Source organism: Lissotriton helveticus, chromosome 1_1 (assembly GCF_964261635.1).
Source record: "Lissotriton helveticus chromosome 1_1, aLisHel1.1, whole genome shotgun sequence".
NCBI classification, from domain to species: domain Eukaryota; kingdom Metazoa; phylum Chordata; class Amphibia; order Caudata; family Salamandridae; genus Lissotriton; species Lissotriton helveticus.
In genome coordinates this window covers 1,887,361,702-1,887,384,083 of record NC_136057.1, presented here as the reverse complement: position 1 = coordinate 1,887,384,083, position 22,382 = coordinate 1,887,361,702, and the positions used below count along the sequence as shown (strand labels likewise).

Here is a 22,382-nt window from a genome sequence, read left to right as displayed (position 1 = left end):
AACCAGTTCCTCCTCCTCAAAGGGTAAACGGTCTATACTGGTGCGCAAAAAGGACAAAAACGAATTCGGGCCCATTCTCGATTTACGGCAAGCAAACAAATGGATGCTGTCTCTGCACCAGATTTACCCTCAGCTGCATCAAGGGGACTGGCTATGCGCCATAGATCTGCAAGACTCGTACTTCCATGTACCTATTGCAAGGAAGCATCGGAAGTTCCTGCGGTTCCTAGTCTGCACCAATCATTACCAATATACAGTGCTTCCATTCGGCCTGAAGTCTGCGCCCAGGACTTTTTCAAAGTGCGTGGCGGTGGTTGCAGCGCTCCGGAGGAAGAACAAAGTGTTTGTCTATCCGTACCTGGACGACTGGCTAATCAAAGCCGACACGTTTCAGGAAGCGCAGCTACATTTCAACAGGATGGCTGTTCTGTTGAACCAATTGGGCCTTAACATCAACATGTCAAAGTCTGTCCCGACTCCTCTTCAGTGTCTGCAGTACCTGGGAGCCTTCATCGATACACTTCAGGCAAGCGTGTGTCCTTCGATGGAGCGACGCTTATCGATCCTTCGGAAGGCTCAGACTCTTATGTCCGTTCCCTCTGCGACGGTGAGGACGGTGTCCTCTCTCCTGGGTTCGATGGCCTCTTGCATCTTTCTCACTCCACATGCATTCCTGCACATGCGGCCTCTGCAGGAATGTCTGGAGGATCAGTGGGACCAGAGGCGAGGGAGCTGGGAGGACAGGATCCAACTGTTGCAACATTCTGTCCAGTCCCTGAAGTGGTGGTGTTCACCTCACAATCTCCTCAAAGGAATTCCGTTCCACAAAGAGATACCGACTCAAATCATTGTGACATATGCGTCTCTCCACGACTAGGGAGCGCATTCAGACCACCTTCAGATACAAAAGGACATGGTCCCAGACAGAGTCCATATACACATCAACTTTCTGGAACTCCAAGCAGTTCACTTGACGCTGAAAGCCTTCCAGCCATCATTTCGGGCTTGTACAGACGGACAACACAACAACGTATTACCTCAACAAGCAGGGGGCTCAAGATCGCGCACACTGTCTCGGGAGGCACAGACGATCTGGAACTGGCTGCTGGCCAGGGGCCTGACTATCATGGCGACTCATCTGCCAGGTGTGCAGAATGCTCAGGCAGACGCGCTCAGTAGACTTGTTCAAGAAAATCACGAATGGGTCTTAAACGACGAGGTGTTTAGAGACATCTTCGCAAGATGGGGCACTCCAGAAATCGATCTGTTTGCCACTGCAGAAAACAGCAAATGCCGAGACTTCGCCTCCAGGTTTTACCTACTGGGGACGTTGGGGAATGCACCGTGGATCAACTGGTCGAACAGCTTTCTCTACGCTTTTCCACCCATTCCCTGATCCCGACTGTTTTGATCAAGCTGTCCAAGTCCCGGGCCAGGATGATCCTCATTGCTCCGGAATGGCCTCAGCAGTGGTGGTTAACTGACCTCCTACACCGGTCTCTCCTGCCACGTCTTCGGCTTCCGTGTTGGCCGGACCTTCTCACGAAGTTAGGAGGGCAGATGGTGCATCCCAACCTCTCATCGCTGAATTTGGCAGCATGGCACCTGAGCTAGTGCAGTATGGACATTTAAATCTTCCTCTGAATTGCATAGAGATATTAAAAGAAGAAAAACGACTGTCTACAAGGACTTCCTATGCATACAAATGGAAGAGATTCTGCATTTGGTGCACGTCTAAGATTGAAGACCCTACATCCTGCAAGGAGGATGTCATCCTCCCGTACTTACTGCATTTGGCTCAATCTGGCCTTAATTTTCATTCCATTAAGGTTCACCTAGCAGCTTTTACTGCATATAGGAAATGCCCTTCACTAACTTCCTTTTTCCAAATCCCAGTCAGCAAAGATTTTCTGGAAGGTTTGAAGAAGGTGTTTCCTCCCATTAGGCATCCTTCGACTCCGTGGGAGCTTAATGTGGTGCTGTCTAGACTAATGAGGGAGCCTATTCATAAGGCTTCTCCACAGCATCTATCCTGGAAGGCAGCTTTCCTTGTGGCTATAACATCGGCTCGCAGGGTGAGTGAGATCCAGGCTCTCTGTTGCCAAGAGCCCTATACTGTGTTTCATGCATCTAAGGTTGTCATGAGAACTCGCCCAAAGTTTCTTCCCAAGGTGGTGTCAGATTTCCATGTGAATCAAACGATCTCTTTGCCCACGTTTTTTCAGCATCCTTCCTCTCTGGTGGAGAGGTCCCTTCATTCCCTCGAGGTGAGAAGGGTGTTGAAATTCTTCTTAGATAAGACTAAGGAGATTCGTAGATTGGATCAATTATTTGTTAATTATGGATCGGTCAGGACTGGTCTTGCTACCTCTAAACAATCCATCTCTAGGTGGATTGTGTCCTGTATTCAACTGTGTTACCAGAAAGCTAACCAGAATCTAGGCGGTAAGCCTAAGGCTCACTCTACCAGAGAGAAAGCTGCTACAGCGGCATTGCTGCGCAATGTCCCCATTGCATACATCTGCAGGGCTGCCACTTGGAAGTCAGTCCATACCGTTGCTAAACACTACTGCATGGACTCTGATGCCAGGGCAGATGCTCAGGTTGGGCAGGCTTCACTGAGAAATTTATTTGCACAGTAGTGGTTCTGTCTGTTTCTTCCACCGTTGTGTTTGGTTTGTTTCACATGATTGACTATACACAGAGACCCCCTACTACAGAAGGAGCAGTTTCTTCCCTGTAACCAGTTCTGTAGTAGGGGGTATCTCTGTTATAGTCATAAGCAACCCACCCTCCTCCCCGGTGGATGAAACGATAATATCCTGAATGCTACAGGCCTGGATTTATACACCTTCAAAAAGAACTGAAAGTAACTAGGCTTTGGCTGTGCATCATGGGATACCGAGGGTCTCTGGAGGGTTCCTTAAAGGCATGGTATCCATTTACAGACACATAATGGCAGCCTATGGGGCTTGTCTGTCCAACCCTTCCTTTCTATCATGACAAAGGATTTTTGTGAAGGGGAGTTTCTCTATGTGTGAAACTTAGCAAAATGTTTAAAGCTCAGTGTTATCTGGCTATCCTTTTTCACTTCAGGATGAAGTACTGGCCAGTGTAGCCTTGTTAATTTCAGGCTGCATTATTTGTCTTTGATTTTCTCTTAAGTGTCTATGCGGGATTGCAGAAGCGGAGAACTTAAGAGTCTATTTTGATTGCTCCGGGGTCCACGCACATGGGTGGGACTATTCACATGATTAGGACTATAACAGAGATACATATATACTAACAACAAGAGTAAGGATATTCAAAGGTCACTCCTATATCCCTAGTAATGTATGCAAAAAACAACTAAAGAGTGACTGGTCGGTGCTGTAGTAAAAAGACTTTTTTTTAAATCCATGCCACCAGAAGAAAACAAAATCACACCGTCAGTGACGAAGTGTTAACCACGAGAAAAACAAAGAATGAGTGGACAACATACAGAGAGAGAAAGAAACTTATTTTTAAGAAGAACCCTTACTCACCCTAGTGCTGACATGCTTCATCATAGGGTTCCCACTGGAGGAACCGAATGTCCCTCCAGTGTGCTTCAACGCCTGAATTGCAGCGGAGCTAGTTGTTGTGGAATTATTGTTTTTTTTAATTTTGTGTTATGTGAAAGTGATTAGTGAAGTTAAAAAATATCAGCTGTACCAGAACCAATTTTATTCAGTGGTCATCTAATATTGTTAAAAACAATGTGTTGGATACTAATAAGGGTAATATTATTAACCACTTGTATCCTTTAAAATCTCGGTCGACATGTTTCAGCTGTCCAAAATTATTAATGCAGCTTTCTTCAGGACCAAAAAAGTGGATATCCCCGGTGGTCCACGCTCGCTAAGGCGCGTCCATCCCAGGTGGATATAATGTGTGAAAAGAAAATATATTTAAAATACCGGAATTTTCCGTCGGCTATCCTAATTTTTCAGGGGCCAAAATAGCACGATCCTAAGGTGCTGTCATCATGGGCTTAGCGGTGGGGGCACTCTTCACGCTACGGTTTTCCACTCGTAGCGACTCGCCGCCATTAACCTACTCTGATCACTGCCGCCGCCTTCCGGTATTTTAAATATATTTTCTTTTCACACATTATATCCACCTGGAATGGACGCGCCTTAGCGAGCGTGGACCACCGGGGATATTCACTTTTTTGGTCCTGAAGAAAGCTGCATTAATAATTTTGGACAGCTGAAACATGTCGACCGAGATTCTTAAGGATACAAGTGGTTAATAATATTACCCTTATCCAACACATTGTTTTTAACAATATTAGATGACCACTGAATAAAATTGGTTCTGGTACAGCTGATATTTTTTAACTTCACTAATCACTTTCACATAACACAAAATTAAAAAAAAAATGTTTCCACAACAACCAGCTCCGCTGCAATTCAGGCGTTGAAGCACACTGGAGGGACATTCGGTTCCTCCAGTGGGAACCCTATGATGAAGCATGTCACCACTAGGGTGAGTGAGGGTTCTTCTTAAAAATAAGTTTCTTTCTCTCTCTGTATGTTGTCCACTCATTCTTTGTTTTTCTCGTGGTTAACACTTCGTCACTGACGGTGTGATTTTGTTTTCTTCTGGTGGCATGGTTTTAAAAAAGTCTTTTTTACTACAGCATCGACCAGTCACTCTTTAGTTGTTTTTTGTATAACAGAGATACCCCTTTCTACAGAACTGGAGTTACAGGTAAGAAACTACTCCTTATGTCTGTTCTTGAGCACCAAAAATATAATGCTTGAGACAAGCCCTACCTGAGGGGTTGGCCTTTGAGCTAAGTCGCTTTTGAATTACAATGCTATGAACTCTGTCGGAAGTGTGTAGAGGTTATTAGAATGTATTTGGCATTTGAAACTTTCTACTCTGGTAAATAAAACAAATATTTTTTTAATAACTGATGCTATTTTGTTTTTTTTGCAGGCCAGTCCATGCATCCTTCCATTAATGGAGCTCAAATTACTTCCAAGAAAGTCCAGAAAAATTGGAATAATTATGCATCCGTGGAGTGTGGTGCAAAAATGCTAGCTGCGAATCCCGAGGCAAAGGTATTGTTTTGTCAGAGGAATGTCACAAGGAAAAATCTTGTTATACATATCATCCGAATTCGTTCTCAATCCTGCCTATTTTTAAATTTTGCTTGTGGTAGCCCATTTTTAGGTTTCGCCTAGCGACGTAGTGCATGCGCTGCTCGCCTTGGTGAGACTATTGTTGTCGGTTTCGTTGCTGAAGGGGGAAAGTAGATGTGCACGCGCCGGGACAGGCGTTGTGCACAGGAGATGTGCACGCGCCAGGACAGGCGATGTGCACGCGCCGGGACAGGCGATGTGCACGGCTCAGCTGTGGTATTCTCTCATCCCCAGTCTTGCGCCCCTTGCTTTCCTCTATGCCAGTCCCCTCGCTCATGGAGCGCAGCCAGGCACGCACACGTCGTCTCTGTAGTACGATGAATGAGGCACAACGCGCACTAGTTTACCATGCTTAAAAGAGTGAGAGGAAAGGTCGGTCGTGGTGGGGCCAAGCGTGCACGTCGACTTGCACCAATCTGCAGCACAAGCTCAACCCAGTCTGCCACCATGGCACCGGACGAAGAACAGAAGACGCAACCCGTTATTACAGGAATGCCGGTGAACCCTTGGTGAAGGCTAAGATTATGAAAGTGTGTCGCATCTTCCCTGCAGACAAAACAGTATCAGCTTGAATGGGATAACACTTTAAGGGCCTCTACGATAAGGTCAACATAGATGACTCTGGAAAAGTAATTGAAAATGTAATTGGTACATCTGATGATAATGATCCACCTAGCGCGTTCCTTCTGGGCATTGTATTTGGGTGCGAGGAGGTTATAAGGGCAAGTAAGGAAAGTTCCCCAGGAAAAGCACCAGGCCCGGATGGCGTCACGATTGACGTTTATAAATTTGAGATAGACCTATGGACACCTTTGCTAACTAATGTGCTAAATTGCTCTAATAGGCTTGGATTTATTCCAACTTGGCCAGACGCCATTGTGATCCCGATTTTTAGAAAAGGGGATAGGAACGATCCAACCTGCTACCGCCCAATATCGCTACTAGATGCGCTGATGAAGGTGGCAGGTAGGATAATTCTTAATAGGCTACAAGAGTGGGCGGAGGAGAAGGATGTTATCTCTATCCTTCAGTATGGGTTCCGGGCAGGTAGAGGAACAATAGAACAGGGCCTCAACCTAGCACTTTTAATAGCCAAATACACGCAGGCTAAGAAAGGAAACCTTTTTGTTACTTTTGTTGATTTAAGTTCCGCTTTTGATTGTGTGGATCACAGGAAATTATGGATGACAACCAGTGACATCGGCGTAGATAGACAAATCCTTTCTTTCATCAAGGAACTGTATAAGGGGGAGGGTGCTAGGGTACGGTCTGGTATGAAGGGTGAGTGTTCAGCAAAGTTTGAAATAATGAGAGGCGTGAGACAGGGGTGCACCTTGTATATTAACTCCATAGGTCAACATCTTAGTGAATCCCAGTATGACTACCCAATGGTAAGGGGCTCCCCTGCACCAATCCTCCTGTACGCGGACGCCGCCGCAATTACGTCACGGACCAGGATTGGCCATCAAAGGGCGGTAACTAAATTCGCTGATTATATGAATTGTAGAGGGTTAAAAGTTAAGGTTTCCAAAACTTATTCCATGACCTGTGGAAACAGGGCAAAGACTAGCCACGCGATTTTTCTGGATGGGAACAAGATTGAGAGCACCAACAGATTTTGCTATCTAGGAATTAATTTCAACAGAAAGGGAACATGGCAGGCCGCAGTGACTTCAAGGAAACTAGCTTTCTCCAGGGCCACAGGAGCTCTGACAAACTTTGCAAAAGAATTGGGTGGGAGACCAGTAAGAGAACTTTTACAAATTTATAAATCTAAATGTGTCTCTACCGGTACTTACGCGGCAAGCATCTGGGGGACCGAACAGGCGGAGCAGATCCAACTCTGCGAGAACTATTTTATCCGCTATTTATTAGCAGCCCCCAAATCTACAGCTACTTATATCTGCCATAGCGAAGTGGGCCTACCATATATCTCTGATACCATCAAAAGCTCCCCTTTACTCTTGTGGCATAAAGTTTGGGTAACGTCTGAGACAAGTTTAAATAGAGATATCATCACAGACTGCCTTAAGCTAGATGGAACGGTCAACATAAAATGGATTAATTATGTGAAACACATGATGAATGAGATCGGGCACCCAGAATTTTTCGATACCCCTGTAAGCATGGAAGTTATGCCTAAAAGCACATTGAAAAAGATGGTCTTGGAACATCTAGATAATAAAAGGTGGCTTTTGGAAAAGGTCTAATGTACAGTTGTGGAAAATCAGCTACTTACTATTAGCGTAGGGATTCAACCTTATTTGTTATTAGAGCCAAGCTGTTATACTCGAATGCTGTTGACCCGTTTCCACACTGATACATTTTTCAGATTAACTTTTCCTGAATGTAACGATTGGTCAAGGGACATTGCAATTTGTCCATGTGATGATATTTCCTACCAATCAAACATCCAGTGTACTTTGTTTTGTAAATTTTACCTAACCCCCGAGGAAAAGGTTTTTGAAACCTATATTAAAGGCATGGGGGCTACGGAGCTGTAGAGTGGCATTTCTTAAGTTAAAGCAGCTAGAGAACGAATATGTTATGAAGACAGTATCCTCTTTTTTAAACTTTTTTAAACTTACTTATCAGCTACCGGAATACCATATATCTTTATGTTGGAAAGTGATTTGAAAGAATGTACATAGTGTATAAAGAAATTGTAAATACTTTAAACTGAATATGCACCTATATGTGTTCTATCCTTCCTACTTTGATATTGGTTAAACAAAATGAATCATGCAGAGTGATCTCCTTAATAACTTTCGGGCCTGTATGAATTGTATTATAGTACTTTTAACATTGCCTATTTTTAACTGTAAAGATCTTTTTAAACATTGTTTTTTAATGTGTGCTTTTATGATTTTGTAATTTAAAATCGAATAAAGCTTAATTGACTTGACTTGAATGGGATAATGTGTCCTGGTCGTGTTGGACGTCCCTGGAGTAGTTGTTGAAAACCCTACGTGGCAAGCATATGTTCGTCGTCATAGATAATAAAGGATTTAGAGGCAATCGCAAGAGTGATAGCTCAGGAAAAAAATTGTCATTTTAGATGTTCTCTCTGCTTTTTTATAGGTTGCTTGCAACTCGACGTCTGTTTACACATCAGTCATGAAACAGGCGCTCAAACATACGGTTCATCTGAGCTTTCTTGAATGATACAATCTTAGAAGCAATTCCAGGTTACAGGAGTTGTATTTTCCCTGGGTGAACGAGTGCATAAACCTAGAAAAATGAATATTTGAGCCTAGGGTCGAGTCTACCGCAGAGATCCGTGCATGCCATGCGTCCCAACTTAGCCTTTTATCCTTCGCAGGTTAATAAAGCAAGCGTCACCGGGCCAGGTATAATAACTCGTCATAAAGGGCCAAGTCACAATCCAGTTTACACCATAGGAAAGCACAAGCTTATCAGTAATCTTATTGTGAAAAAAGTCCAATCTAAGCAAACTGGGATTAAAAAAACAATGTAAAAATAAACAAAGTAATTTTTGTTTTTTTAAGGCGCTGCTTTACTTTGAATGATTTAAAACATTTAGTCTAGTCCTGAACTTTTATGGACATAGTTGCAAGGGCTTTATTGCTTGCCCGTTTCTGGGACACAATACTATGTTAACAGGTCATTCAGTTAGTTCAAAGATTCAGCCAGTCCCACTTTTCCTGCAACCTCAAGACCGAGTCCAGGTTTGATGTTTGTGCCAGCCAGAACTATATTCACACAAATAAAAGCACTTTTTAGAGCGCTTACCGGTTTTAAGACTGACCTATTAAAAATCGAAAGGGTTTTCCAAGTAGTCATTCTCAGTGGTGAGTGGCTATGTGGTCGCCAGGCCGGAAGTATAACACAGATAGAAAGTAATCCGAATTTTTGTTTGTCTATACCCACACAGTAAGCTTCTGTGTGTATACCCCTAGATGGTGCTGTAATTAGGGGTGGAACGGACGCAACCCACCACAACGCCGCCTTATGGATATCACCATAACATGCCAACATTTTGAATTTGGTAACAACACTGCAGTTAAAAGTTGTGAGGCAGCTGCTTTACCCTATACAAACTTTGGGCCATTATAAATTTGCTACAATCAGCACATAACATGTTTGAAGAAATTAATTCTATAATGCCTTGTAACAACTGGGCCACTGCAATAAAAATATGCTACAGAAGGGAAATTTAAACAGTGGTCTCTTAATACAATCAAATGCATGTTCTCTGGCATTGATATCACAGGGCACAGTGCATCTTAATGCAGAAGCGGTGACAAGGAACAGTAGAGGGTCTGTCAATACCGAAATTAACAAAAAGTAATACAAAAAAATGTAAAAAGAAAAGCGATAAAACTATAGAACCCACGAAAAACCAGCATTTGCAATACAATAGGTCTAGCATTTGCAAGAGTTTGAGCTATTGGCATTGTAATAACAATGATTTTTATTTGTGTTTTGAAAACCTGAAAGTGGTGTGTAAACACCTACTTTGTACTTATGGTCCTTGCTTACGAGAAGCAAGGCTGCCATTAAATAAGGCGCTGTTTCTCCAGTCTTGCTTTGCGTAAACAAGGACTATAAGTACAAAGTGCGTGTTTACCCAGCACCTGCAGTTTTTCAAAACACATAATTAAAGGGCATCGTCATTTACAATGCCATTAGCTCAAACTCTCGCTAATGCGAGACCTATTGCATTGCAAATGCTTGTTCTTTAAGTGTATGGAATCGTATTTATTAGGAGACACTAAGATCCTTATTTAGTCACATATCAGAAACATGTTTGCTCGCCAAGTTGCAAATTTTAATCAAAAAGGAAGCCTCTAGAAGTGAAGCAACACAGAAGTCTGTGCGGACACCTTCACAAGCATAACACTTCTTTGGATACTGTGTTTTGATTATTTAAAAAAGTTTTTTTTAGCAAAGTCTTGTATTGACTATTTGAGGTTCTTCGTATGAAACAGTTGTGTTGGGCAGTAATTCTCATTTTTCTTGCTCAGGCTCTCTTTTTGTGCCTTTTTTCTGGACACCCCCACATTCTTGCTTGCTATGTTATTTGGTGTGCTTTGAAGGGAGTACATATGTATAGAAAAGTAGTTGCTGGTCCTTATAACCATTGTGTGCGGTATTAAATGTATGCTGGAGAAGTGTGGCTCAATGGTTAGAGCGGCAGACCGTGATGCAGAGGTCTAGCCCGGGACCAGGGTTCAATTCCCCGCCTCGACGGGTCTTGGGCTCAAAAATTCCACGGACCTGATAATTCTCGCCTCGGTGCCTATTCCAATCATGGAGTCCCACTCTGCAACTCTGGGCAATAGCTTGCTTAATCTCCACAACGGCCCCCACAATGCTAAGGATGCCTGGCCTCCACCTTGGTGGTGCCCAGGAGTGGACACCTCACAGGGAAAGCCAGGATGGGTTCCACAGCGGTATTCGTACAAGCGCCTTGAGACCCTTGCGGGTGAGTAGTGTGCTATACAAGTATCAATTTATGCTAGGCCCGAGCTTCTTTGATTGGATGGGTAATGCATTAGTGTTAATTTAAAGCACTTTTATAAGAGTCCTGTGCATAGTGTTCCAGCTAAGTTAGATGCTGAAATCTATTGGGATAAAAAACCCTGCTGTTTACAAGTGCTTTTCGCCATTAATCTTACTTTGTTCAATGGGCCCGCTGCCAAGTTTGTCAATTGCTTTAGTAAAAAAGGTACATTTTATGGTTTACTCCTGTATTTGAGTGTTGACTTGGGAAGTGAATGTCATCATGGATAAAGTATACAGGATTTCTATTACTATGTTACATTTTATTTGTTGCATTTGCTGCCTAGATCACATGCTCTGCATACTCCTGCAATCTAGTGTTGAATGCAGACATTTGCAAATAGCATTTCTTAGAAATAGTCTTCCCCTTCAAGATCTTGTGAATCCTGCCGTAGCTCACAATGTACCAGGACAAAGACTGCACCAACGATTTCTTTGTTTTTCTTTTTTGGTTCATTGGTGCATTTCAGCTCACAATATGAGACTGTCAGCCACTTCTCCACACCTTTTCGTCTTCCAAGGACCCTGCACTATCATCAGAAGATATCATTGTTGATTTCACTGCTTCGCATTCTACCACTGGAGTGGTATCCAGTAATATGCAATTTCAATGCTGCCTGAGGTGTATTGCCACATTCCCATGGTCTGACTAGCATAGTGTGTGCAAGCTATGCCTCCTTTGAGACCACAAGGAATCCAGCTGCCTAGCCTGCAAGGTGTTAAAAATAGGATCACCGGGGGAGGAGCTTGGCGGGCATCCGAGATGGCCGCTTGAGCACAGCGCTCTCCGGACCCTCGCCGCTCCCGACATTTTATCCTGGCTGAATCCTGATTTCTTGCAAGAATTCGTGTAGGGGACGTTTGGCTGATTACCCTGGCACTTTTCAGAAATCGATTTGGATCTCGTATTCCTGAGTTACGGTGCTCTGAACTTTTGGGCTCCGCCCTTGAGGTGCGCCCGGGACGGGGTGCGGTACTGTAGCCGTCCTGCAATTGAACAACAACGGCAGGAGATCTGGCCTTGTGGGTCCCCCCTTCCTAAGTTTCGGTTTCGATTCCGTTCCGACTTGGGCCGCGGCTGTGGATGTCGTGTTGCGATTGAGACTTGGAGGCAGATCGGCTGTTGGGCTTTCATGTGACCTATTTGCTGCTTTGGCGACCTCTACCCGAGTTGTGCCCCCTTTTTATGTACTTTTGATCCTGTACTTTGGGTGTCGGGCCCGTCGAACCTGGTGGCTTGTCCTGTGACGCATCTTCAAAATGGCGGGCAGAGGGGACAGAGAGACGCGCAAGACGAAAACACCTCTGCGCGGAGCTCCAGTTCAATCTAATGTCATGGACCGTTATACCCATTCTAAGGGGTCCCCCGGAGCTGCCCTGCCTGGTTCTAGTATTGCGTCTGAACGAATTTTGGAAGAATCGGCGGAGCCCTCCTTACAGGATATCATGGGCGCCATCTCGGGTGTGAGGGAATCCATCGGCCTACAGTACGAGGCCTTGGCCCACAAACTTGACACCGTGGCTATTGAGGTGAATCTGATTCGTGCTGATCTCGGCAAGACGAATGAGAGGGTACAATCACTGGATATTAAATCCTCTAGCCTTACGAATGACGTCTCGGAGCTCCAAACAGAGATTGGAAATCTCCGTCGGGGGAACGACTTCATGACCCGTCGCCTGGAGGACTTTGAAAATAGGGCGCGTCGCTGCAATGTTCGCCTGGTTGGTGTACCGGAAAATCCTGGACCCCACTCGGTGGATCTCCTGGTTGAGGATCTGGTCTTGAACCATTTGGCCCCTTCTGGTCTCACAAACTTTTTCACGGTGGAACGTGCACATCGTGTTCCAGGGGGCAAAGTCAAGCCGGGAGCCCCGCCGAGACCCATTGTAGCGAAGCTTTTTCATTATAGAGACCGGGACGCTATCCTGCAGGCCTCGCGGGTGAAGGGCCCGGTGGCCTTTGAGAATGCTACGGTGAACTTTTACCCGGACTTTTCCCAACAGGTTCAGAGACAACGTATGGAGTTTCGTGGTGCCAAGAAACGTCTCCGGGATCGGGGCCTACGTTACGCCATGCTCTTTCCCACTAGACTCCGGGTCGAATACAATGAACGTACCCTTTTCTTTGATCGGCCAGATGCTGTTAATGACTGGCTGGACTCATTGCCTGACCGTCCTCCTGAGACAGACTCCGCCGCTCACCCTGGCGGTGCCGAAGGTGGTGTGGAGATTTAACTGTTCGGCTCTTATGTCTTATTTTGAATACATTCTCAGGAGTGTTGGCCGGCGTCCCTCTACATTGTGATCATTCTGTCTTTTCGTTTGTTATTTTTGTTCTTGCTGAGGTCGGGGGGTGGATGGAACGGAGACCTTTCCTCCTCCGGGGTCTTTGTGTAGAATAGGGGTTCTTGGGCGACAGGCACACTGCAGGTTGGGGTGGCTCTTTAGCTTTTTGCAGGGGTGCAGGGTGGGGGGTGTTTCTCTTCAGTTTGGGGGAGGGGGGTTGGGAAGTTTTTTCTTTTCTGTGTGTTTTCAAGGCGATTTGCTCCTGTGTTTGCTGCTGTTTCTGATGTCTAGCTCATGGACGGGGGGTCTTGGCTCGGGTGGTTGGGATGGGGGGTAGAGGGTTGAAATTTCTTTCCTGGAACGTTAATGGCCTGGGAGATCGTATTAAGCGCAGTGTGGTCTTAAAATGTATACGACGTTTGTCACCGGACATTGTTTTCATGCAAGAAACCCATTTGATTGGTAATGTTTGTTATGCAATGACTAGATGGGGCTACCGCCTTGTGGCGCACTCAGGGTTTACCTCCGGATCTAGGGGTGTGGGTATTCTTGTTCGAACCTCCCTCCCCCTGGCTATTGATGAGGTGATTCATGATGACCGCGGGAGATATACTGTCCTGGTGGGTAGATATGAAGGCCGCACCCTCTCTCTCTTCAATGTTTATGTTCCCCCGGGTTTGCAGGCCTCTACTTTTACTGACTTGGGCCGTGTTCTGTTGGATCTCCCTGATAGCACTCTCTTTCTTGCCGGTGATTTTAATTCGGTGCTTTCCGGCCCTCACGATCGCCATCCCCCTAGAGATACCCCGCAGGCTCAGCAGTGGTTGGGTGGGTTTTTAGATACCTATGGCCTTGTGGACTGCTGGCGACTGTTGCATCCTACTCAACTCCAATACACCTTCCATTCTGGGGCCCATGGCAGTCTGTCCCGGCTGGATTATTTCCTGATGCCCGCAGCCGAATCATCGGCGGTTCGTGAGATTTTACACTTGCCGAGGGGTATTTCTGATCACTCGCCGCTCTGGCTTCGTTTCGAGGTTGGGGTAGAGGCGGCGGGCCGAGTTGCTCCCATTAACCCTTGGTATCTTTCCTCCCCTGAGACTCGTACCCTCTTGCTCAAGTCCATGGATTCATATTTCCTGGAAAATGAGGGGTCGGTCTCTTCGGCTGTGTCCCTGTGGGAGGCTTTTAAAACTGTGATTCGTGGACAGGCCCTTTCCTTGATTGTTGAAGCTAAGAGGGCAGGGAGGAAGGAGGTGGTGGACCTTGAGGGGGAGATCTCTGCTTTGGAGGACGAGTTGGAATCTGGTGTCACGCCTGACAAACTCCATGCCCTGGGTCTAAAACAGTTTGCATATAAATCTCTGGTCACTGACGCTGCAAAGGTGATGTTTCGTGAGCAGCAGGGCAGATTGTACGATGTGGGTGACAAAGCGGGCAAACTCCTAGCGTGGTTGGACAAGAAAGAAAGAGTTAATCGTGTGGTGCCCGTGATTCAGTCTGCGAGTGGTGAGAATGTGATAGATCCGACCGCCATTGTTGATCGTTTTGCGGAATATTTCCGTGTGGTATATGCTCCCGTGTCTGTGAGGGATGTTGCCGACTCCCGCCTTCTTCTGCGTGATATCGCTTTGCCCTGTGTCACCGACTTGGACCGTATTGCTTTGGACTCCCCTTTTACGAATGATGAGATAGCCAATGCAGTTCGCTCGCTCCGTTCGGGCAAAGCATTGGGCCCGAACGGTTTGCCTATTGAGTTGTACAAGTTATGCCCCGATAAGGTGGCGCCGTATCTCCGCGCCATGTTTCTAGAATCTCGTGAGCGGAACATGCTTCCCTATGATCAGCGTCTGGCGACCATCGTCGTCATTCCCAAAGAGGGTAAACCGCGTGACCTCTGTTCCTCCTATAGGCCCATATCCCTATTAAATGTTGAACCTAAGGTGTTGGCTAAACTTTTGGCGACCCGTCTCCTTTCGGTTCTTGGGGAGTTGGTCCATCCGGATCAGTCTGGCTTTATCCCGCATCGCAACACTGCTCTGAATTTACGTCGCCTCCACGGCGCGCTGGCGAGGGCGGGGCTTTTGACTGAACCGGCCATTTTGGCGTCCCTGGATGCCTCCATGGCCTTTGATACTGTGGAGTGGCCCTATTTATGGGCGACACTTGAGAAATTTGGATTTGGGTGCGAGTTTATTAGCTGGATTAGGCTGTTGTACGCGGAACCTCTGGCGCAAGTTGTAGTGAACGGTAGAGTGTCGGCCCCCTTCTCCTTGGGCAGGGGTACCCGTCAGGGTTGCCCCTTGTCCCCTCTGTTGTTCGCGCTCGCTCTTGAACCGTTGGCGGCCTGGCTCCGTTGGGAACCGTCCCTTAAAGGTATTCGTTGGGCCCCGGACTTCGAAGACCGCGTCTCGCTTTATGCGGACGACATCCTCTTGTATCTTACTTCCCCTCGCAAGTCTTTATCTGTTTTATTTGACGTTCTTGCGTCCTTTGGCGCTAACTCAGGCCTCGTCATCAACTGGTCTAAATCCTGTGTATACGTTTTATCTGGTGTCTTGCCTCCGTTGCCGAGTAGACTTCCTCTTCAGGTGGTTCGGGATGGTTTCAAATACTTGGGGGTGTTCGTTACCTTGGATCCGTCCCTTCGTTTTGATCGTAATCTTCTTCCCCCGTTGCTTAGGCTCCGTTTGGACGTTGCCCGCTGGCGCAAACTTCCCCTGTCTCCACTGGGTCGGGCGGCCCTGTTTAAGATGATGTCACTACCGCGGTTTCTCTACGCTCTCCAGAATTATTATGATCCTATCCCCAAGAACTATTTTCGGGAGATTGAGAGCCTTCAGAGGCAACTTATTTGGGATGGGCGACCGCGCATTGCTCTCGCGAAACTTTCCATCCCATGGTACGATGGGGGCATGGCGCTCCCCGATATTAAGAGATACTACTGGGCTTCCCATCTGTCCGCTATTAATCACGCTATGTTCTCTCCGGGTCGTATTCCGGCGTTTGAGATGGACAAACTTCAGCTTCCGGGAGGTGACTTTAATAGAGTACTCTATTCTCGCTCCGCTGGGCGCCACCTTGTGGGACCTACTTTGACTGCTTTGACAGTGTGGCGTGCTGCGAATGTGAGCCTGGGCTGGGAGGATCGCTTGACATTGGCGACGCCGCTTTATGCTTCGGGACGTCTGGGCGGTCTTTGGTCTTCCAAGGGTTTTGACCGTTGGGACTTGATTGGGATCTCTAAAGTGGGGGATGTATATTCTAAGGGTTCTGTGCGCCCGTTTCAGGCCCTCCAGGCTGACTACGGCCTGAGTAGTTGGGAATTCTTTCGTTATTTACAGATCAGGCACGCTTTGGTTTCGGTGTTTGCTCCTGGTGAGATTCCGCCTGACTCTTCCCCACTTGAAGACCGTATCCTTGACGGACATCTTCCTGACAGCACTATCTCCCTGATCTATAAAAAGTTGATCAACAATCGGACTGACTTATTGGCCCGACTTCGGGAACAGTGGATGGGGGATGGGTTGGAACTTGATGATGAGGATTGGCAATCGGCCCTCTCCTCTCCGAAGGAGGTGGCTATACCGGCTCGACTCCGTCTGGTCCAATTGAAGATCCTTCATCGGGTGTACGTGACGGGACCGCGACTGATAGTGATGGGCTTTTCCTCCGATGGACTGTGTAAGCGTGGATGTGGTTTGCGTGCTACTTTCCTGCATATTCTTTGGGAGTGCCCGATGGTGACTGCTTATTGGGTGGCCGTGCTTGATCTGATGACTGTGGTGACGGGGATATCCTTGCGACCGGAACCTCGTCGCTGCCTTTTGAATGTTTGGGAGCCCACGGACTATTCGGTGGCACAGACTAGATGGGCCACCCTGGGCTATATGATCGCGAAGCGAGATATTGCGCAACTCTGGGGGGCCTCCAGGCCCCCTGCCCTCTCACAATGGGAGGATAATATGGATTGGTCCATGTTCCGTGAGAAAACTGTTTATGTGGCCAGGGGTAGACCCAGGGCATGGGTGAAGGTGTGGGGTCAATGGAACGAATACCGTGGCGACATTTGTACTCCTCCCCTTGTGGACACTATCGAGATTACCCTATCTCCCTAGGCTGGCGTTCCCGGAATCTTCATATAGGGACTGAGCTGGTGTCACCGGCTTTTCCCCCCTTCTTCTTCCTGATCTCTGCCCCTCTCCCCCCCCCCCCCCCGCTCCATACTCCTTAGTGCTTAGGATATTATTATTGCACCTCCGCTGCTGTCCCCCCCCTTGCGTCCCTTGGGCTGACCTTCAGTGATACACTCTCGCCTTTTTGTATGTTTGTTCTTTCATATATATAAAACCTGTTTTGGTTCTGTATATAATGTGGAGTATTGCATTGTTGATTGACGGTTACCTCTGCGGGCTTATGTGATATGTCTCTCCTCCTTTTTAGCGGCTGGCCCGTGTGGTTGTAGGCCCATCCTTGTACATTTCTGCTTGCTCAAATAAAGGTTTTTAAAAAAAAAATAAAAAAAAAAAAAAAAAAAAAATAGGATCACCATCCAGGCCCAAGAGAATGTCACTGGGCACAATGTAAGATACATCGTCGACACCCACCAACTTGCCTGCTGTTCTTGGCACTGAGGGGAGCCTATGACGAGGGCAATGGTCCATCTAGTACACTGATGGCTCAGGTACATCATAACCCTGAGCTCCTCTCTTTCGAGGGCTCAGATGTCAAGGGCAACCTGTTCCTTCCCCGGAACCACTATTGCCTTGGCCAAAGTCCACATCCAGGGCCTCCATTTCTTTACCCACATCAGAGGGTCGTTCCTCTGGGGATCAACACTGTGGAAACGTCTCCAAGATAGAGCACTGGACCCTTAGGGAGTCTGGCATCAAGCCCCAAGACTGGCCACGAGAGACCGACCTTCAGGTTCTGGTACTGACGCTGCTTGGCATCACAAGCCCCCTTGGCTCCTGTTAAGTCTGTCAATAAGTTCCCAAGCCTTGGCACCAGCCCACATGGGCTCAACCCTGAGACTAAGACCAATCACTTTGGAACCAAAATTGGCTTTGAAGCCAAGGCTGAGGAATACTTGGATGCTGAGTGTGGCGTCTAGTGATCCTGCACTGGCCATTGAGCTTCTAGAGTGGCCCATGTCAGGCAGTGCAAAATCTGCATCCACTGCTCCTCTGGAAGAGTCTTGCTCTCCTGCCACCACAGGAGTCCCAGAGACGTACAGCATTACCCTAGTAGAAGAGGAAGTTGATTTCAGGGGTCTTGGACTTTAATCCTGCCCCACAGATGAGCGCAGACAAGGCCACCAACTCTCTATCTCAGATTCCTCCACAACCTCCACCAACCCCAATCCAGCACTTTATATTGCCACCACATGAGTCACCACACAGGCCACTGTCATCTCAAGTGTTCATCCACTATTTCCAAGCCAATTCTGATAAGGTGGGACAGAACTCTCAGGATCTTTATTTTTACCTGCACCACCCAGTGAATGTGAAGACCTGTGGTAAGATTCCACTGTGGACCCACAGGATGATAGTGGCCGGGAGCCATATATAATAAACCCCTTACCCTCGGACAATGAATATGCCTCCTTATAAGGCATGCCGTTCCCCCGCAGCCTATTACAACACGGTCGTTACAACGACCACGTTGTAACAATGCATACCATTACTCCGCAAGTCATAACTACAACTTGCTCTAGGTGGGGCGCTGGATGTTGGAATAGTATAATTTACTATTCCAACTCCAGCCTGTGCACCAGTAGGGAAGGTGTTGGATTTGAAATCCAACACCTTCTGACCCCTCCGCAAATCGCTGTTCTGACTTGCGGGATAATGGTATGCGTTGTAACAATCGCGTTGTAATAGCCTACGGGAAAAAGGATTTGTGGTAAACTATGTTTACCCGGACAACACCAGAACAGGTCATGAGGTGATACAAAGGGCAGCTGACAATCACAAGCTCAATTCATGTGAAAAAATAGAGGATGGCTTCCTTGTGGAAACGCTCTTAAAGACTAAGAGGTCTGGCTAACCTCTGGCTGGGACTACTAAAATAGGTACTTCAAGATATCAAACTAATTGTGGAATTAAGCCTAGCTTGATGCCCAAGTCGAATTTAATGTTACTTTTAAGGAACAGCAACTTTTAGAACGTTGCCACTCTGTTGCCCTTTTTGTCCATTGGCCTCGACCAGTTGCTAGCCACCAGACTGCCTTCTGCCCTCCTGGAGAGCAGTGTGCCCGACTGCAGGCTCGGAACAATAGAAGCCTGCTACAGAGGGAGGTGGTACCTCCCCCTTGCAGGAAGCCACACAGTGTGTTGGCCCAAAAGGCAAGCTTCAAAGGGGGAAGCTTTTTTGATGGGCAAATAGCAATCGTACTCCTGTATGGCTATTCCTTTGTTCAGGTAGATAGGCTGGCAGCAGGAACAGAGCGGGGAAACCAGTGGCCAAAGCGGTTGTCCACTGGGCATGTAGCGCACAGTTAGCCGTACCTCTAGGGTGGGCTACCAAGCTCCTAAAATTCTAGGAAGGGTTTAGACATCTTGAGTGGGCAGATTAGGGCACTCTGGGATTGCGAAATGCCTCGCATAGCCAGAAGTCATCACAGGGTGGGTGGGATCCTGGTAACCCATTGGCTAGTGTCCGCTTTCTGAACTTTAGACAGATTTGGTGACCAGGTAACTGTCCAGATATTCCTTATTGGCCTCCCGACCTTCTTTTTGTTTGAATTTGTCGCCCAGCTTTTTCAAACTTTGGCGCTGGGGGCAGTGGCCTACCGATGGAGCTGCACAAGGGGAGAGCAATTAACCTTACCAGGAGGTCAGAGGTCTTGCTCGCCTTGTCGCGCAGCAGCCGCTATTAAGTAGGGGTCGGGGGGAGGGAGAGCGGTTTTTGAAACGTTTCTAAACTTTATTGTTGCCAATTCTTGTTTGCACTTTGAACTAACAAGCTGAGGTTTGTTTTCTTTAAAAAGCTATATCTCCGAACTCTCTGGTGTATTTTACGCATCTTGGTGTCTAAAAATTCATAAAAATATAATATAATTTTTATTAATTGTCACATTTCTATTGGGTTGTGACTTTCTTCTTTTTTTTTTTTGATGCTTCTAAATGCTTTACACTAGTTAATTTTTTTTGAGCCTTGCTGCTCGAAGCCACAGCTACCCAGGGTTGAGCTAAAGGTTTTACAAACAAGTCTGACTGGACCCAAAACAGTTTTGTAAGGTCGCACAACCATACCATATAAATAACCACAATCCTCACTCTGAGATTCAATAGCTCCTCATCACCAAACCATTCGATGGGGAACATATCTTCGTCAGGTAGACCGTATCTTTGGGGAAGTCATAAAGGACACAGACGCTGCCAAAGCAATGGGCGCCCTACAAACCTAAGTCTCCCAAAATTGTTTTTCAAAAGCAGAAGCCAAAAGGAGGTATACCAGGACCGCTACCACACCACAGTGCTAACTATTCCAGCAGCAGCTAACCTGAGGCAACGCCAGCGGAGAGTGTCAAGGTGAATCTGGACAGGGTGCCTCAACCTCCAAGCAGCAGCTTGCTATTGACCCCCCTGTTCACACACTTGTCGGGGAGTGAGTAAGTGTGTTCCTTCCACAGTGTAAGGAAATGACCTCAGACAAGTGGGTCTTGTCAATCATCCATACATTCCATACCATACAACCAAAGATACCACTCGATGGCACACATTCAGTCCGGAATACCAGCAACTGTTATTAGAGGAAGTACAATATCTTTTAACCAAAGATGCCATCGGCTGGTGTCCAGGCTCCACAGAGTCAAGATGTTTAGTCCACCTAAAAGACAGTACACTGTAACCTATTCTTGAACACAAGTTACTGAAGCAATACATTCTGAGGGAGCACTTCAAGAAGACCGCTTTGCAGGATATCATATCTCCTCAGCACATGAAACCACATGGCGACCCTTGCTCTCAAGAAAGCCTCCTTCCAAATCCATATACATCTGCAACATCACCACTACCTGCGTTTTGCGGAAAGTGGAGAACACTACTAATTCAAAGTATTACCCTTCTGGATCACAACAACCCCAAATGTGTTTGCCAGATGTCTGACGGTGGTGGCGCGTATCTGTGCTGCAGTGTCATTCATGTCTTCTCATACCTGGATGATTGGCTGATAAAGACCAAAAGCAGACAGCAGTGCCTAGCACTCACCAACACAGCAGATTCAGTAGTACACAAGTTAGGATTCACAGTCAATGCAAAAAAACGTATCTTGACCAACTGCAAATCCAACAGTTTTCGAAAGCTGTATAAATCTCTGGGAGGGTGTAGTATTCAAGTCCACACATGGTAGATGATAATAAGATGTTTATTAGAATATATGTAGATAAGGTGGAACAGCTCCTACCCAAAACCAAGATAGGCTGATGGCAGTTCAATTGCTGCTACTACTTTTTCGCAGTTTTCAGACACCATGTCCTGTAACAGTGAGAAAAGTAATAAACAACTAGTGGTGATCTTCATTTATAGCTATAATGCTGCACTCAATATTGCACATACGCCTGCTACTGCAGTGTCTAGTGCAGCAATGTTCCCTAGGGGCAAGTCAACGGGAAGATCTAGTGTTGGTCGAGGTCCGTGCTTCGCTCACCCTCAAATGATTTAATCAAACACACTCGTCACGGTGCAGGCTATTTTTGGACCCTCAACTGCAGGTGACCATTATCACATTGTCTCACTCTGGGTGGGGAGCACCTCTCAGCTACATGACTGTTCAAGATACCAGGGTGCTGGAACAAAGGGATTGTCACATCAATTACCTGGAGCAGACAGCAGTACAATTAGTGCTCAAAGTATTTTACATGATTATATAAGAGAAAACCGTCCTAGTAAAGACAAAGTGACCCCTACGTACTACGTTCAGAAACAGGAGTTCGGCAGTCTGCACTAGTTCAAACAATCTGGCATTGTGCCCTCTGCATTTATGAATTGCAATTATTGCTATTTAAGATTAAAAAACGAATTTGAAAGTGTGCTGCTATCAGCAAATAAAATCAGATTTTTTTGTGTGAAAAGCTTTCTCTCTGTAAGTGCATTTAAAATGTGTTGTTGCAAATGTTTGATTACCTTGTGGTAATCTATTGCATTACTGCTGTTTTTTTAATCGTATTACTAAGGAATCCTATTTAAGTAAACCAATTAAGCATGTTATTCCTATAACCCTTGTATAAATGAAAGAAATGTGATGTATCCTTGTGTGAAGTGCTTGATAAGTTCTGGTTTTACCAATAATGGAGTTCATTTATCACGGACAGGCGTTGCTGCTGCTTTTCTGTGCATCTAGTAGGGAAAATTATCAGACTGTATTTTGAATTGATGAATTACTGTATGTTATAAG

At 46.3% G+C, this 22,382-nt stretch overlaps 1 protein-coding gene across 6 annotated transcripts in view; it reads left to right on the top strand.

The window, feature by feature from the left end:
- SUCO (SUN domain containing ossification factor) overlaps positions 1–22,382 on the top strand; it is a 570,127-nt gene that overhangs the window by 278,569 nt on the left and 269,176 nt on the right. For all 6 annotated transcript variants that reach the window (XR_013594734.1, XM_078642395.1, XM_078642375.1 and 3 more), the window contains exon 8: positions 4,966–5,090. Coding sequence is in view for 5 of the 6 variants with exons in the window: in XM_078642395.1 (XP_078498521.1) it covers positions 4,966–5,090 (125 nt within the window). In the remaining variant the exon portion in view is untranslated. The remainder of the gene's footprint in view (positions 1–4,965; positions 5,091–22,382) is intronic.